The following is an 18651-nucleotide window of genomic DNA, read 5'->3' as shown; positions in this document are numbered from 1 at the left end:
TAATTTTTTCTCTGTAAATAACATTCTATTACATTTAATGGAACTTGTTTTTAGACATGTGTGCATGAAATTAAATTGCATTTAGTAAAGAGTAAGGAGCGTAGTGGCTCACATGGTTAGGACACTGATTGACAAATAGCAGGTCTGCGTTCGTGACCCAAGTGCTGTAGTGGGACGGAGTGAGCTCCCATCCTTCACTCCAGCTCCTGCTGGGGACATGAAAGGAGCCTCCAACTGGGTGTCCCCTGGGCAACGGTGATGTCACCAGCTAATCCTTTCAATCCAGAAGCACCTCGGTGCTTCCAACGCACGTGCAAATACATTAATATTTTTAGTTATTATATTGTTGGTTTAAGGCAACTCAGATTACTGTGCTTATAAAAATCCAGATTTTATAAAGTTTGTAAATAAAAAGACAGTGTGGGATATTTCATTATATTCTAATTTTGCTATACTAGGTTATATTCTAATATTGTTGCGTATTGCATTAGATTTTTACTCTGCTGTTTTCATCTTGAGTATTGTTTTATGATGTGTTCCTAAATTTGGGACATAGAGAATCTACATCATGACTGCTTTGAGGGTTATACAGAGTTTCACATTTATTATTCATATGTAGATAGTATTGACTGTAATAAAATTGCAAATCATAATTATAGACAGAACTTAATTCAGAAGAGACAAATTTAATTATTTCCCTACATATTGCATCTTTGTTAATGTTTATGATTTCTTTACCGAGAGAAAGACCTCACAGCTTTTTATATTAAGCAGTCAAAGTCACTGAGTGAAGGATTAAGCTTTCTCCTTTTGATCCTAGACTACATATCATACATAGATTAACAAATATATGCTGACTAAATCCTTTATTCTACACCACATTATTTATTCAGTTAAGTTAGACCTCTGGTCCAGTGGTCTATTTATGTGTCATATTTCTATAATAATCAATACCCAAAGCAGTTAACAGTAAACATTAATTTTTCCAACACATAACATAAACATCAATTTGCTAGAAAAACTGAAATAAATCTTAAAAATTCAATACAAACAGCATAGCATAAATATAGTATTACAGTAAAACAACTACTACAAAACAAAATCAAAATTAACAGTTCATTTATATTTTACTAAATGCAGAGCATGTGTGCAAATGCACACAAGTTCAGTTTCTTATTTTGTCATTCAAATAACTGGAATGGGAAGTATGATAGTATTTCTTCATCATGTATTGTATACTCAAGAAAAACTTAGTTATTTGATGCAAAAATGGTAAAGAGTCCCATCTACTTAAAAAAAAACAACCCCATAGAGTATCAGTACTAAGGCTGTTAATGGACTTGGACACAGATGTTGGCTAGAAGCCAGTCTGTAATTCCAGTGCTTTGTGATTCATAATTGGAGGCGAGATCACAGAATTGCCAGGGGTCTATAGTTTTTCCCACTGTTTACCACACAGAACAATCACAGATGTGCTCTTAGATTTGAGAACCAGAGAAGGAGAATTTCAGTGCCAAAAAGGATTAAATGCTAACTAAAACTAATTACTCCAGTATACATAAAATTAACCCAACTCTCACGAAAGATTCCCCCCTCTTCACTCAGTCACGTAATTTCAGATATCTTCAACTTAGTCTGAAAAATTTAGTTAAAAGGTATTAATATTTTATTCGTCACTGTTGGTCCTTTCTTAGTCCAAGTTGATTTTTTTTTTTCATTCTTCAGGGCACACTGCAAAAATTCCTGGATGACTTATTTCGAGCCATTCTGAGTATCCGAGATGACAAGCCACCCTTGGCAATTAAATATTTCTTTGATTTCTTGGAAGAGCAAGCAGAGAAACGGGGGATCTCTGACCCTGACACATTGCACATTTGGAAAACCAACAGGTTCGGGAAAGAATTTCCATCCTTTCGTCTTATGTACAAGCCTACTTCTGAACAAGTGCCTTTCATTCAGTGGTGGGATTCAGATATGCGAACAACCGGTTGTCTGTGTGAATGTAGCTTCCGGAAGTCCATTCTGGGCCCGGGCAACAAAAAAATTAGCTACCAGTTCGGCCAAAGCGGTACGAACCGGCTGAATCCCACCACTGCTTTGATTCCCCTGGCAGTTTCTCAGGAGGAAGCATATGTAGAAAATGAATGAGCGGAAAGTGAAAAGGGAGGAAGAAGTTAACTTCAGAACTGCAGCTGCCCAATGCTTTTCAAATTCACATCAGGCAAATTCCAAGTTCAGGAATGGATAAACATTATGAAATGTCCATATAAATTTATGTATTTCTACTACTTAGAAAATAACTATAGACTTTTTTTTATTAAAAGTGAGAAAATATCCCTTTGACATCTAGATCACCTGATTGAATTGGCAGCAATCAGTACATTTTTACAGTTTTTTAGTACATACTGTATTTTCTCAAAGCAAGAAGATCTTATAACCTTACAGCTCAGCCAGGGCAAATCCATTCACGTTATTCTACCAATGGGGCAGCACAACTTCTGCGATTTAAAGGGACAAGTCTGTGCAGGTAGTCCTCGACTTACGACCACAGTCAAGCCCAAAATTTCTGTTGCTAGGTAAGACATTTGTTAAGTCAGTTTTGCCCCATTTTACAATCTTTCTTGGCCCAGTTGTTAAGTGAATCACTGTAGTTATTAAGTTAGTAACACGGTTGTTAAGTGAATCTGGCTTCCCCACTGCTTGTCAGAAGTTCAGAAAAGTGATCACATGACCGTGGGACTCTGCAACTGCCATAAATGTGAGTCATTTGCCAAGTGTCTGAATTTTGATGACATGACCATCCCACAGCGGTCGTGTGAAAAAACGGGCATGTCACTTTTTTCAGTGCCATTGTAACTGAACAGTCACCAAATGACCTGTTGTAAGTTGAGGACTACTTGTGTGGAATCTTTCTTATGTTGCTGAAGTCATATGTTTTATTGAACTCTAAGAAGATATTTTTGCACTATGAAATCAATGTCTATAGATGTTATAGATTAATCTCTATACAAAAATAGAAAAATTAGAATGGAAGAAGGATGTTGAGGCAACAAATATGATGGTCAAAAATCATTCCCATTAGACCAATTTCATCAGCTGGCAATCTTGCTTTTTTTAGATCCTAACACTTAATATATTATTTAATTTATTTCACCCTGTAATGGAAAGATGTGAGAATGATCGTGATAATTTCACTGTGAATTTTGTTCTGTAGCCTACCTCTGAGATTTTGGGTCAACATTCTGAAGAACCCCCAATTTGTCTTTGACATCGACAAAACTGACCACATAGATGCCTGTCTTTCTGTAATAGCTCAGGCCTTCATTGATGCCTGTTCCATCTCTGACCTGCAGTTGGGCAAGGTACGTAATGGGCAATAAGGACGATGTTTTCATCTGCTGTTCCACTCAACAATATTTCTGGTTGTCCTGTGACTAGCATCTGTGTGGTAAAGAATATTAAGGGAGGAGAGAGGAAAGTTGATGTCCTTGTTAGGAAAATGAGAATCAGAATTGAAAAATTAATAAGATATATACATTTCATTCTATTTCATCATTATTTAATGTAATTGTTCCATAAACAATAACGATCAAATACAAGTCAGGAACATTGTTAACCACCAGAAAGTTTTCTTCTATCACTTATCATAGTTTACCCCCTGGGCTAAGTTGTCTAAGTCACCATCTAAAGTTACTTTTATTCACAATTGCCATCTTTTGTAAGATAAATTAATCATCATCATCATCATCGTCATCATCATCATCATAATAGAATCACATTGTTATAAACAGCCCAAAATTGCAAGTCCCATCTCCCAGAATTATGACTTGGGCAATTTCATGATAATCTACAAAGTAGATAAGATTACCATTTTTCTGCCTTATGTCAATCTACTATGAGTTTCTGTGTATAAGAGTTTTCTGACCCTTGAAAGAATTGCAGATGCTTAGTATGACGTCTAATTTAGATGTTCGTTTCCTGATTAGGATCAGATACTTTTTAATGCACATCTAGAATTGTCAGGCTCAAGTGCATGAACTGGCATTACTATAAAGTCATAGCAATAAGGAGTATACAACCTATTTCCTGGGAGTTGGACAATTTGGTACTTAGAATTCTCTCTCTTTGCTACAACTATAGGCTTCTGTTTACTGAGTGAGCATTCTATTTTGGTTTTTGTCAATGAACTTAATATGAGACTGGTTTGTTGGAAGACCAATCCTATTTTAAATTTAATCCTTAAAGGGCACCATAATCTAATATGTATGAAACAGAGTTAGCCTCTAGGTTAGAAGGATGAGAAGATGGTAAGGTCTAAATCTGTTTTTCTTATTAGGTATCTTCCCTATCATAAGTTTGAATTTTTGTACTTGGTTATCACAACCTTCTTAAATATTGGTTTGCAAAGTAATCTGACATCAGGAAGCCTAAACTAATTTATGGATCCCAAGGAAACCTAATGCTGATTTATAGCCCTTTGAGTGCTACAGAGATTTAATTGTAACAAAACCCTGTTTTGCACTGTTACTGAAGTGAATTTAATATACCGGTACTTCCTTGAGGCATTTTGTTGAGGGCTATAATTTAGTCCTTCAATTAGACAACAGTATAAATATAAATAAAGGTGGGTGTATGTTATGTGTAGTGTTACAGCATGGGATACCGAGTGATACGTGTTTTAGAAAATAATACTCTGCTAAGAAGTTTAGCACTCTCCTGGAATTATCTTTAAATATTCCTTTGTGGATACATTTGTCACATGCTATAACATACATTGAATCATGTCTTGGGAAGCTAATGCAAAGATAACTGCTCATTTCATCCCAGTGGTGTTTTGAACTTACCAGTGCATACATTTATATTTTATCAGGGGAAGGGCATAGAATTAAGTTTAAACACTACTGTATCTTTCCTTTGGATTTCAATTTTTCTTTCTTTTTTAAAGAAAAAAAATCATAATTAATCATTGAAAAAATAATGGGTTCCCTCTGGATTTTTGTCTCTAGGATTCACCTACTAATAAATTATTATATGCTAAGGAGATTCCTGAATATAGAAAAATTGTACAGAGGTATTACAAACAGATCCATGACATGCCACCTCTTAGCGAACAAGAAATGAATGCCCACCTAGCAGAGGAATCCAGGGTAAGAAATCTCCTCTTTTATAATGTATCAGTTTCAGATTTGTCTCCTATGCCAATTTCTCCAAATCTTATCATGAGTACTTTTAATCTCAGACGATTATGAGAATACAGGTGGTCCTCGGCTTACAACACTTCATTTGGTGACTGTTCAGTACGATGGCACTGAAAAAATGACCTGTGACCATGTTTGACTCTTACAACTGTTGAAGCGTCCCCCGGGTCACATGATCAAAATTCAGACACTTGGTAACTGACTCACATTTATGATGGTTGCCGTGTCCCAGAGTCACGTGATCACCTTTTGAGACCTTCTGACAAGCAAAGTCAATGGGGAAGCCAGATTCATTTAACAACCACATTACTAACATAGCAACTGAATTGATTCATTTAACAACTGTCGCAAGAAAACTCGTAAAATGGGGCAAAACTCACTTAACAAACGTCTCGCTTAGCAACAGAAATTTTGGGCTCCATTATGGTCATAAGTCAAGGATTACCTGTATTGATTTCATGTCTAATTAAAAGCACTTTTTATTTTCTAGGCAAACAATGCTGTTTTAAGTATTATTAGGAATCGAACTAAAATTTGCTTGACTATAAATCAGTAAAGAGATTTTTTTTCCCTTCGCCACAATGTATTTTCATTTTTTTTCCTGCATTACTCAAAAGTTATGTATGTCACATAGTAATTAGCTGACTTTGAAAACAATCAGAGTTCAAATATGCTGATGCAGCACAGAGCAGCATCCAATGCAAGTAGAATTCTAACCCAATTGATTCCTGTCAAAAAGAGTGGATATGATTTAGTGTAAATTGAAGTAATGTTCTTTCTTTGTTTTATTCTTCATGAAGAAATATCGGAATGAGTTTAACACCAATGTTGCCATGACAGAGATTTATAAATATGCCAAAAGATACCGCAGTCAGGTGAGTCACTTCCTTGATCTGATAGAAAGAAGTTGTTTTATCTGTCAGTTCAGATTTATGTTAGCTTGTAGCAGCAGTGGTGAAGTGCATAGCGAAATACTTCGACATGTATCTTTTGCAGTGATGCTTAACTACTATACCAAAACCTGAATTTGCATTGAATTAATATTACCAATGTTATTATCCCATAGCTGTAGACGTAAAAATATGAATCCAAATCACCAGGGAGCAACGTGCAGTTCGTGATCTGTTTGCCTTCTTCAAACTTTTTGCAGCTTTCAGAATCAATTTGCCATTGCAGTTCAATAGCAAGCCACTCTATCAGATATCAGTAACAAACCATTTGAAAACATCTTTAGTTATCTGAAAGGATTAGAATTAGCTTGATGTAATCAAGACTCTCAGCCATTCCACTCATAAGCCAACTGTAAAAATGGCAGTTTCCACAAGGAGTGGCTATCCGGAGTCACATGGAAGATCTCAATGACCCCTCCTTGTTCCGGCGAGATTATTTGAATTTGAATTTTGAATTTTATTGAATTTATATACCGCCCTTTCCCTTAAGACTCAGGGCGGTTTACAGGGTAAAAACAATACAAAAATTAAAAACAATTAAAAAGATTAAATTAAATCCCTGAAGAAATAAAAAAAACCCAGTTAAAACTCTCAGCCTGGGCCGGACAGCTCAAAGAGCCAGGTCTTCAGGTCCCGGCGAAATGAACAAAGGTCGGGGGCAGTCCTGAGCTCCACGGGCAGCTTGTTCCAGAGGGCAGGTGCCCCCACAGAGAAAGCCCTCCCCCTGGGTGTTATCTGCCGGCAATCTTTTACCGGCGGCACCCTGAGAAGGCCCTCCCTCTGGGAGCGCACAGGACGAAGGGAACTTGATGCCGGCAGCAGGTGTTCCCTCAGAAATCCCGGACCCAAGCCATTTAGGGCTTTATAGGTCATCACCAGCACCTTGAATCTCACCTGGAGGGCAACCGGAAGCCAATGCAGCTCGCGGAGTAGAGGTGTTACATGGGAGTATCGGGAAACCCCCATCACAACTCGTGCGGCCGCATTCTACACCAGCTGAAGCCTCCGAGTGGTCCTCAAGGGCAGCCCCATGTAGAGAGCATTGCAGTAGTCTAAACGGGAGGTCATGAGCCAGCTCAGATCCAACATCCAGCAGCCATTCCTCTTGGAAAAGCTGTGTTCTTAGCCAGCAGAAGCCAGCAAGACATCAGCTTCCCATGGTGCTTACAGGAAGTGTCCAATTTCATTTTGTTTTCTTCGTGCAATTAATTTCTCAGACATTTAATTACTGATTTTTCCCCCTTTGGCCTTGCTTCCCATTTTTTATTGCCCCTATCAGTCCCAAATGCATACTTTTTTTAAAATTTAGCCTTTGGCAAACCAATGACACTGTTACCCGAGCCCAAATTGTCCTCTTCCACGATCCATAATTAGTAGATTTGAAAATTGCTAATAACTCAAATCATTTAATGCTTCTAATAATTAGATCCCATTGAGATAGTAAAATATTAGCTCCAGAGTAAAAGAAGCCACAAAATGCAGATCTTGCACGGGATGTCAGTTTTAAGGATGATTATATCACTTCAGTAAAAAAAAAAAGAACCTTCATGTCAGTTACTACTTCTTAGATTCTTTTCATAGAAACACATCCAATATTCCCTTCCTCTCACACCCCACACAACTGCTACATCTCGGACTTTTTACAGAAAATCTTTTAAAATACTATGAAAATATTATGCACAAACTGAAAAACACAGGATGGATTCGGTGTTATTTTTATTACCTGAAAACACCTGTTAATTGGTAAATCTGAAAAATATTACACATACTTTTAGGGCACTGTTAGCTAATTCCAGCTGTTCTTAACATTCTGTATAAAAAATGCATTTTTATACCAGGATCAATTGGGCAGCTTGTAGCTTCTGAGTTGTTGCAGTGTATTACTTTGCCATAAGAATGAAAAATTCTCTTTCTGCTACACTAACAGCACTTCCCTATACAGCCACCCTCGGATATTAAGTCCAATGGGACTTACTCCCATGCAGGTACAATGCAAACTATGGCTTAAGAAGTCAAATGTATCTCATTTGGCAGCTCTTCTTTCTTTGGCTCAATGCAATGTATCCAGAGAGAAGCAACTAAAACGATCAAAGGCCTGGAATCTAAAACATATGAAGAACGACTGCAGGATTTGGGTCTGGCTAGTCTAAAGAAAAGAAGAAACAGACATGACATGATAGCAGTATTCCAGTATTTGAGGGGCTGCTACAAAGAAGATAGAGGGACACGGTGGCTCAGTGGGTTAGGACGCTGAGCTTGTCGATCAGAAGGTCGGCAGTTTGGCGGGTCGAATCCCGAGTGCCGTGTAACAGAGTGAGCACCTGTTACTCGTCCCAGCTTCTGCCAATCTAGCAGTTCGAAAGCACGTAAAAATGCAAGTAGAAAAATAGGGACCACTACGGTGGGAAGGTAACAACGTTCCGTGCGCCTTTGGTGTCTAGTCGTGCCGGCCACATGACCACAGAGACGTCCTCAGACAAGCGCTGGCTCTTTGGCTTTGAAACAGAGATGAACACCGGCCCTTAGAGTCGGAAACAATAGCACGTATGTGCGGGGGAACCTTTACCTTTACAAAGAAGAAGGGGTCAAACTATTCTCCAAAGCACCAGAGGGCAGGACAAGAAACAATGGTTGGAAACTGACCAAAGAGAGAAGCAACCTGGAATTAAGGAGAAACTTCCTAACAGTGAGAACAATTAACCAATGGAACAGCTTGCCTTCAGAAATCGTGGATGCCCCAACACTGGAGGTTTTAAAGAAGAGAATAGACAGTTACTTGTCTGAAATGGTAATAGATTGTCCTGCTTGAGCAGGGGGCTGGACTAGAAGACCTTCAAGGTCCCTTCCAACTCTATTTTATTCTATTCTATGGTTTCTTTTAGAAATAAAGTGGAAAATCACTTATTTCAGTTTAACAACAATATTAGATTTCCAACCAGTATCAACCCATATGTTATAATCCTGTTATAGTAAACCACTCTTATTTACAAAGAGTATCACCAGACAAACACAACTAAAATCTTTGGTTTTCTACCATAAGTAAAACCAAAAATGTAATTGACCATCCAGCTTCACAAAGTCCAGTGGCATTGTGCAGCGTGCATCTTCTTTTCTTCCATTCACAAAGAGGGCACAACATAGCCATGTCATCAGACTTGTCCCTTTTCTTTTCCCATACTTGTGATCACCCATCTACATTGTTTACATACAAAGCAGACTTATGGTCCTTGGTGCTCTCTGAACTTGGTTATTTTCTTGAAGATGGTTCATTATCCAAACTAGGTAACATTATCAGAGAATTGATGACATTACCTAGTTTGAGTAATGAAATGTCTGCAAGACCCCTCATTTCAACCTTGAGATACAAATATTCTCCTTTAAACATCGATGGTCCCTTCACACCACCACCAGTCTTACTCCCCAGCTACAGGAACAGTTTGATACAATCTGCAGTTGTGTTTTCTGCATCCCATCTCATAGCCACAATGCTCCCTAGTGCTGTTCAATTGCAAAAAATAGTACCAAAACAGTCTTTGACTCCATCATTGCTGCTGTTCATGAATAGGATAGGATAGGATAGGATAGGATAGGATAGGATAGGATAGGATAGGATAGGAATAGGAATAGGAATAGGAATAGGAATAGAATAGGAATAGAAGCTGGAAGGGACCTTGGAGGTCTTCTAGTCCAGCCCCTTGCTCAAGCAGGAGAATCTATACCATCTCAGACAGGTGATTGTCCAGTCTCTTTTTAAAAACTTCCAGCGATGGAGCACCCATGATTTCTGGAGGCAAGCTGTTCCACTGGTTGATTGTCCTCACTGTCAGGAAGTTTCTCCAAGGTAGCTTCTCTCTTTGGTCAGTTTCCAACCATTGTTTCTTGTCCTGCCCTTTGGTGCTTTACAGAATAATTTGAGCTCCCTCTTCTTTGTAGCAGCCCCTCAGATACTGGAATACTGCTATCGTGTCTCCCCTGTTTCTTCTTTTCTTTAGACTAGCCAAACCCAAGTCCCGCAGCCGTTCTTCATATGTTTTGGTCTCCAAGCCTTTGATCATCTTAGGTGCTCTTCTCTGAATTTGGTAACCTCTGTATTGGTTGATCAAGTACCGTAATAACAAATCCCACTTCACCCCTGCCTTCTCCACGTGTCCTTAGATTTTAATATTTGGTTTTAATTTATTTATGTTTTAATGTAAATGTTTAGATACGTTTTTATGATTGTAAGCCTCCCAGAGTTACCCTATGGTAAGATGAGTAGCTAATTTTATAAGTGAATAGCTATTGTGGGTAGAGGAAGGTGAACACTTTTCCACTGCACTTTTCACTCATTCAGCATAAGATGCTTCTGCTCAAAAGAAAACCAAAGGTCTACATTACACACTTATTTAACAAATTTATAAAGCCCCACATCTCACAGGACATGACTCTGGTTTGAATATAGCCTTGGTGACCAATCAAAAATAATATAGCCATCATTAAAACACTGAAGTACAAATAAAAAGTAAAAACATAGGAAGAACTAGATTGCAGGAGAACACCAAGCCCACACAATACAGCCACCTCCCAAGGAAGGAGTTTTGCCTCTGGAAAAAACAGCCTGCCCTCATGGAACTCTCACCCTCTCAGATAGGAAAGTAAAACATTTCTTACTTGGGCTGCGTGGCCACAAAAGTGACACTAAAAAAGGCTAAACTGCCCAAGGTGGAAGAGGGTATAGGGGTTGATCCACTGGTAATATCAGAGCCTTTCGTAGCAGTGCCCTTACTTCCAAGTAAGGATGTATAAAAATAACCTCTATTCTGTGCTAATGCTAAACGATAGCCATGTATTTTCACGGAGCAAAAAATGTGAAGCAAAGCCGCATGGCTTCCCCCACTGAAGGTTTGTTCCCTGGTGGAGAGTATCTCTGGAAAAGAAAGATGTTTGCCACTGTCATTCCTCAACCAAGCAGTATTCTGAATGCCTTGTTTGTCCTAGAATATAAATCAAAAAAAGTTTGTAATTCTTCACAGCTAAAGCAGTTATTCTTTATAATCAAAGGGACAAGCAGCTACACTATCAACAATGATTTTCTATCATAATCCTTCTTCTCCTGACATTGCTGTTTTATTGTAATGGGCTGTGAGAATAACCTTGGGAAACAAAAGGAAGAGCCACAGATTTGGTTTCCTATCTGAACTGCCTCAAGGGGCTGGCATTTATCTTGCCATAGAGTGTTGCAGCTAAACTTGTTTCTAAGTAAAAATAGTTAACATTTGAGGATAAGACCAATATAGGTCTCTGATTTCTAATCTAGTCAATTTCACAAGCACATCAGACAATCCAAAGTAGCAAATTTCACAATCTTTTTCTGTCTTGGACTCTAAAATGTGTAAGTAACAGAAAGCCTCAATGCCTTGCACCAAATTTTGTTCCTTTGTTTCCTCCTTGCCATATTTTTATTTTGCTGATTTAGTATTATAAAGAAAGGAAGGAACAGAGTGGAATCCCCTAATTAGATAGCTAATTATATTGTAAGGAACGGAAGGTGAAGTAGTTCATTCTGCATTGGTTGAAAGTACAGTGGACAATGGTGGAACAAATGAGTTGCTTTAGATTATTCAAATTGCTGTATGTACAAATTGAAAATGCAAAGAATAGATTAAAATAAAATGTAAGAAAAAATAAATCACAATAAATAAAGCAATTGAGAGAACTTGTGCCGAGAGATGTAATTTGTAAACCTGAAATGCAAGACAAATTGCAGAATAAGGACTCTTATTCGAATAGATCATTCATCTTTGCCAAGGACAGTTCCTTTTTTCCCCCTCCACAATGGTGAAGACATTGCAAGATGTAAAAAGCTTAAATAGTTTTCCTTCAATAAAAAAGAGGAATCAGTAATAGAATAACGCAGGAATCTTCTAAAAACATTAAGTTTATTTCTCAAAAGCTGAGTGTTAACAAGAAGATGCACCATCCATTCCTTTAGACCACTGTTTCCCAAATTTGTAATGGCTATGGTTGCTGGAGAATCCTGGGAATTAAAAAGCACATACAGTATCTGGAAGTCCCCCCCCCCCGTTGAAAAACACAAGTATAAATCATTATAGTAATAAGGAAATACAACAATCAGCAATGTAGAAAAGTACTACCAAAAGGTGGGTGGAAATCAGTTTAAACAGGTAGATGATTTAAGAACTTGAATGACATAAATTGAGTGGACCTAAATCAAACACACATGCCTGAAGAAAAAGTCATGAGTAGACTGCATTCATTTGTCTGAATAAAAAAAAAATCTCACATTTGTTTAATTCCTTGTTTCCTCAGATAGTGAATGCGTTGGACTCCAATTCTACCACAAGACGCACTCAGCTGCAGCACAAATTTGAGCAAGTGATTGCACTTATGGAAGATAATATTTACGAGTGCTGCAGTGAAGCATAGGTATCAGCCTGAACTTTCTTCCTGTGTTTAGAAGTGACCTTCTCTGCAGTGCACTGTCTTTTAAGAAACACCCTTTTTAAGTCATTGTTTGTCAATATGTCCCCCATTGTATGTATATGATGATTAAGAAACCAACTTGATAGCAGATCTGCCCATGTTACACTATCTGGAGAACTGAGAGGTGTCCACTAAACAGCTTGAAATTTGCTATAGGATCTGCACTGCATGGCTCCCATAACTTATTTGCTCTCCTGTTCGACTTAAAAATGGCCATCTTTTACTTCATTCGTTTTCCCAGAGAAAATCTTTGCGCACCAAAGATCAGGATATGGAGATAATGCTAAGATTGTTGAGAGAAAAGCAGCAACATCTCAGGGAATAATGAATGAAAGTTTCAAAAGGCTCTCAGATCCACAAAGGAATTCTCTCTAAACAGTGCCCCTCTTTCTTCTGTGTACTTTAAATATCAGGGAATCCATTTACTGTACACAGTTTGCTGCATTCTATGTATTTTGTGCCTTTTATTTTTGTACTATATGTGTAACATAGCCACACCGTCCTCCAACATTGGAAAGAGGTGGAGATTTCATAGGGTCCACAATGCAGTTCCTTCCCAAATAGACACGGGATATGAAAGCACTTTATCTCATCAGAAAAATGGCTATTACCTTGCTGAAAGGATCGTTGTTGGGTAGCAAACAAGAGTCAGAAAACAACCAATCAGTGCAGCTGCTCCCGCTTCTCCAAGCTCCCCAGATATTCCTGCATGTTGACTTGCACTTGGCAAATTCTCTGACTGCCCTCGGACTGCTTGAGGAATAATTTTCCACAGAAGGAAAAGTATACACATGCTGCAGGGTCAAAGGAATGTGGTTTCTTCCCTTATTCTGCCCCTGTCAGTTGAAAGGGTATATATAGGGCTGAACTTTCAGCTCAGCTTAAACCCAAAGTTCCTAACAGTTGGCTTTAATGTAAGGCCGCTGTTAATTTTCACTGAAACAAAAATAATGGTATATATTTCTGTTCCAATTTCTATCTGAAGGGGACTTCTTTGTGCAGTGTCCTGCATTTGCCAGCATCATTGCAAAGTATCGTGTGTTTCTAAATGGGATGCCTGAAACGTTCCCTTTATCCTTACATTGTCCTCTCTGTTGTGAAGGAGAGAATTATCAGTAGTTCTAATAACTCTCAAAATTCCCCTTTAGTTCCTTAGGTAGTTGCCTTCAGGCAATGGCTGTTTTGTATAAGAAGATGAAAACTCATCATAAACGCTGAGGCCAACTCATGCCCTTGACAATGCCAAGCTCATGAACTGCCAAATAATGCTCAAGCATACCACACTACCTCAGAAAAGCAAGGGATTCTAAAGGGGAGTTGCCACAGTTTTGAGGCTGAGTTGATTGTGGGGTGGGAATTGAATTTCAGTTTTTTAATCAAAATCTTGTCCTTGACAGTTACCTTACTTCAGATACAACTTTCCAAAATGCCTAGTGTTAGTATATTATTTGAGGAACTAGCATGTCATGATGGTTTTTATATATTGCTATATTGAAATACTGATTTTATCCATGGCAAAAATAAAGAGGAATATAGAAGACCTGAAAACAGAACTTCAAAAAGTTACACTCACTGAAGAAATGTATATGTATTTGCCAAGAGGCTGGTTGTGGAAGAAAAATTTAAGAATGTAGCTGGGCTACATTTAACTTGACAGAAGTTGTTTGTTTCCTTCAAAATTATTATTATTTTTAATCATGAGGAGCTGCCCAGTAACACACATACTTAAAGATAACTCAGGAATGGGAGGGCGGAATCCCCATTCTGGATTACCCATGTCTGCAGGGGAGGGAAATGGATTGAAACTGAAGCAAGTTTAACAAATGTGCTAGTTTTGTCTGTGCAGGAAGCTGTAATTTTGGCATCAGCAGCCTAGTTCCTACATAGAATTGGGTGAGCAGAAAGCTCTTAGCTAAAATGACTGACCTTCCTTTCCCCTGGAAAGTCCTATCCTGGGTATGATTAGAGGTAGTTGTGAGTGTTCCAAGCTGTGTGCTTGATGCACAAGTGTGATGGCATATGCTTTGTTATTTAATTCTTTGTTCAGATATTTGCTACAGTCATTGAAAAGAAATAAGTTGTCTACAAGGTGGAAACTGAGGGGAGCCCAACTTTATTGTAATATATATATATTATAACTTTGTCAAGTTATTTGTGAGTGTTTTTCCCCTTTACCTGCTGTTTAATGGAAGTGGCAAAATCCTTCAAGTGCTGGGGGATATCTTTGTAATAAAATAAGTTGATCAAATTTAAGGTGGTAGTGTGTCCATTCAGCAAATTCTCTTCCTTTTAAACAATTAAAATAAGTAGCACAAAGTTTGTCAAGCTGTAAAAGCCACTGAAATAGTCCATCTGGACAAAGTTTAGGCTTGTGGGATCTATTACTCTGAGATCCACAAAGCTGAATTAGGCCAAAAAACATACAAAGGACATTGTTTATGAGAATTCATATTTGTGGGAATCCTGACTTTGTTCATTTATTAGCATTGTTCCCATATTTCATATTTCTCCATTAGGATAATCTACTGAGAAATAGAGGAGCTTCTTCTGTCCAACAAATGGAATAATTAGCATACATTAGGATGGATTTTTTTTTTAAAAAAGTTTGCCTTTCAGAACATATATATAATGAGAAAAACCAGCAGCTGAACTTAAAATTTGGAGAAACAGTAACACCCAATGGGCATGACTACAACATGCAGTTTAGTTAATAGCATTATGGTTTTCATAGTTTTTCTGGATTCTTTGGCAGGTGGTATAGAGTTCTGTGGGGTTTTTTAAGAGTGATGGCCTTATTTTATCATGGTTGGGTCGTATTTTTCACTACAAAATGATATGAAACAGTGTCACTGCTTTTTGGCACTTTGTTGTGAAAGAGGCCAGGCAGGTTGCACATCCCTGCCTTGAATAGTCTAATTAACAAAAAGGCTCACTTGGCATTACAGAGATGTTGGGAACAAACACCTGGGAAAATTCAATTTAAAAAAAAAACCTGGGGCTCTTAGAAGACATGCTGAAGCATTTCTTTTATGACAAAATTTAAAAATAATTCCATCCCTACGATGAATTAAATTTCAGATAAAAAGCATCCAGCAATCTGCCTGTCATATGTGCAGTATCTGCAGAGGAGTTTTTCTCTGATATCCAATAAACTTGTGAGCAGATGCCCACACAGTGACCTTCAGCTGTACAGAAATAAATACCCCAGACAATTTTAGGGGGTTAATGGCTATTTCATGAAGGGAATGAAATACAGTTCAAGTTTTCTCAATATGGAGTATACTGACATTCTCTACAGTAGAGAGGTCAATATCCAAGATACCTTAGAAGATGTTCCCTACTTAACAAAAACCTCTACTACCAGAAGATTCAATCAGATCAGCACTCTGGTCATCGCTAAATTGGAAGGCTACAGGAACTGATGTGGAATGCTCACTGAAATATGGCAAGCAAGACAGAATCAGTCAAGATTCTGACTGAGGTAGGACAGCAAGTCTGGAGAATGATATTGTGGCCAACCAGTTGGAAGAGATGGATGTACATTCCAATTCCAAAAAAGAAACTGAACAGTGTGCAAACTATCATACAATATCCTTAATTTCACACAGAGTTATGCAAATGTCAGGACCCACCCCAAACCATGTCTTAGGAAGACAAAACTCTTGGAGCCAAATCTTAGTCCAAAAGGAATCTTTACTATGACATGCTTGGCTGTAGGAATACAAGACAGGACTTAATATTGTTCTACAAACTAAACCCTTATAAAGAGTTCCCGGTTCAACCCCCCCTTAACCCCATTTGGTCAGTCCCCCATCATTTACCTCGTATCATCCCTCTCATGGGAAAAAGGAACTTAGGACCTTTTATGTTTATTGCTCTCTTCCGTGACACAAGCCAGATGCTCCTACCCTAACCCCCCCTTTTGTTCCCCCAGTTCAAAAGGCTTCTCTTTTCCTTTGAAATGCCTAATACAGGCTCAATACACATCCGTTCCCTCCTCCTCGGGAGATGGCAGGATCCATGGAATAATGTTTTAAACATACATTTATGAATATGATATAAATGGATTCTGACAGCGATAACAATATATCCTGTGACTTGCACACTGTATCCTCAATGTGATAGGTTCTCTAGTACATTAAATATTAACAGCTGTCCAAAATGAAAAATGAGCTGATTAACTACTTGACGATGGAGTACCCATTTCCAATCTTATACAAATGCCTGATTCAGCCAGTCCATCAGAACATCAACATTCCCTATCAGAAGGTTGACTCTGATTGAGCTTTGCTGTGCTGCAGAGTCTATTGTTGCACACTGAGGGGCTTAAAATTATCCCACATTTGTCAATTTAAATTTGCCTTGGCTGAAATGTTCATTTTACCAGAATGGAGTAGATATGGATGGTTTTTTAAGGCTAATATCTGGACATTCTCAGAAACGCCCTCATTTGGATTACAGTAAGTCTCTATGCTGACTCAGGAATTCTGGGAGTTGAAGTCCATGAGTCATAAAAGAGCCGAGGTTGCCTACCCCTGCTCTAGAACATGCCTTACTATTAAACCTCTCATATCTGTTTGTTTCTAACCTTAAATTGTGTGAAGTGCAATCACAGAGAAACCATTTTTGAACCAATGGACTAACTTACAGAATACCAGGACCCATTAGTCCCATGGGGATGAAATTTGGGGAAGGTGTAGCCATTTCAGCACCACCTTACGGTTGCTTCAGTGCTGCTAAGTCACCTGCAATCACATGATCATTTTGCCCCCAATAATTGGGGAGGGCTTTTAAGGGGAGATTATTTTTGATAATGTTTAATTGTTTAGGGTTTTTTTTGTAATGTTTAATTGTTAAGAGTGATTAGAAAGGAAGGGGAGGAGTTTGGTGGTGGCACGAAGGAGAAAAGGGGAAAAAATGGAGGGAGAGCGAGAAAGCAGCAGCGTTTTTCTTCTGTTCGTTTCCTGGCTTGAAAACCAAGCACTGGATTTTTCTTCCTACAATTGGCAACCACTAAGGGACTCCCAGCTAACCCAGCCATCGGACCCGGAAAGCCACCACCCTGCCAGCAACAGACTCCTTTTGTCTGTGGGTAAGCTCCATGGACCCTGCCTGTGTGACACAGGGTAGTAAAGGGAGTTTTGAGCTTTCTTTTCTTGCACTCAACAGCTGCTTGAAAGGAGATGACGGCGCATTCACACGCAGCGGCCCTGAGCTCCCAGTACTGGTGAGTGGTGATTGGATCAATGTGTGTATGGATGAGTGTGCACAGTGTAGTGCAAGGGGCTAAATTAGCCTACACACGTATAGAGCTGCTAAACATCGGGCTTGCAAGGCAATCTGGAATTACCAGCAATTTTCAGCAATCCCATAACATACCGAACTGCATAGCGAGGCCTCCAGGATCTCCGTGGATTGTCTTCGGGCTGGGGAGGAGACGATGTAAGCGAAGGGGAAAGGAGCGAAAACAAAAAAGTGGCTGCAGGGCTGGGATACTGAATCAGCTTAGAAAACAGCCTCATAGACCAGCATTGCCGAGTCTTTTCTTGAGCAATGCCAGATCCCTCGTCCATAAAATTGACGAATTACAGCTGCAGTTGGCAGCAAGCAGGCTTCTCCATGAATGTTGTGTGATGGTTGTCACGGAGACCTGGCTACATCCAGATGTACCGAATGCAGCAGTGGAGCTGACAAGTCAAGTCATTCACCACTCTGACAGATAAAGGCTCCGGTAAGAGCAAAGGAGGAGGACTCTGTGTGTATATACATTGTGACTGGTGTACCAACAGCAGATTAGTTTACACGTATTATTCCCCAGATGTGGAACTGATGACTGTCATATGTAGGCCTTTTTATTTGCCTAGAGAAATTACTGTGGTAATTATTACAGCTGTTTATGTTCCACCTGCTGCCAATGTCAGCATGGCACTTTCCAAGCTGTATGACGTCATCACCAGGCAGCAGCAAACTCACTCAGAGGGCACTCTTGTCGTGGCTGGGGACTTCAATCAAGCTTGTCT

The 18651-nt window shown here is 38.8% G+C and overlaps 1 protein-coding gene across 1 annotated transcript in view; it reads left to right on the top strand.

Annotated features, from left to right (window-relative positions):
* Positions 1–14868, top strand: part of PLXND1 (plexin D1) — a gene marked incomplete at its 5' end in the record, with an annotated part of 175654 nt that extends 160786 nt beyond the window's left edge. The window contains 5 exons of the mRNA XM_083353821.1: positions 1726–1889; positions 3215–3362; positions 5007–5147; positions 5999–6073; positions 12458–14868. Of these exons, the coding sequence (XP_083209947.1) occupies positions 1726–1889; positions 3215–3362; positions 5007–5147; positions 5999–6073; positions 12458–12574 (645 nt within the window). The 3' untranslated portion in view covers positions 12575–14868. The remainder of the gene's footprint in view (positions 1–1725; positions 1890–3214; positions 3363–5006; positions 5148–5998; positions 6074–12457) is intronic.
* Positions 14869–18651: the final 3783 nt, after the last annotated feature.

Source organism: Vipera ursinii (assembly GCF_947247035.1).
Source record: "Vipera ursinii genome assembly, chromosome: 2".
NCBI lineage: Eukaryota > Metazoa > Chordata > Lepidosauria > Squamata > Viperidae > Vipera > Vipera ursinii.
Note: the sequence above shows the minus strand (reverse complement) of the source record. Positions and strands in the feature narration are given on the sequence as shown.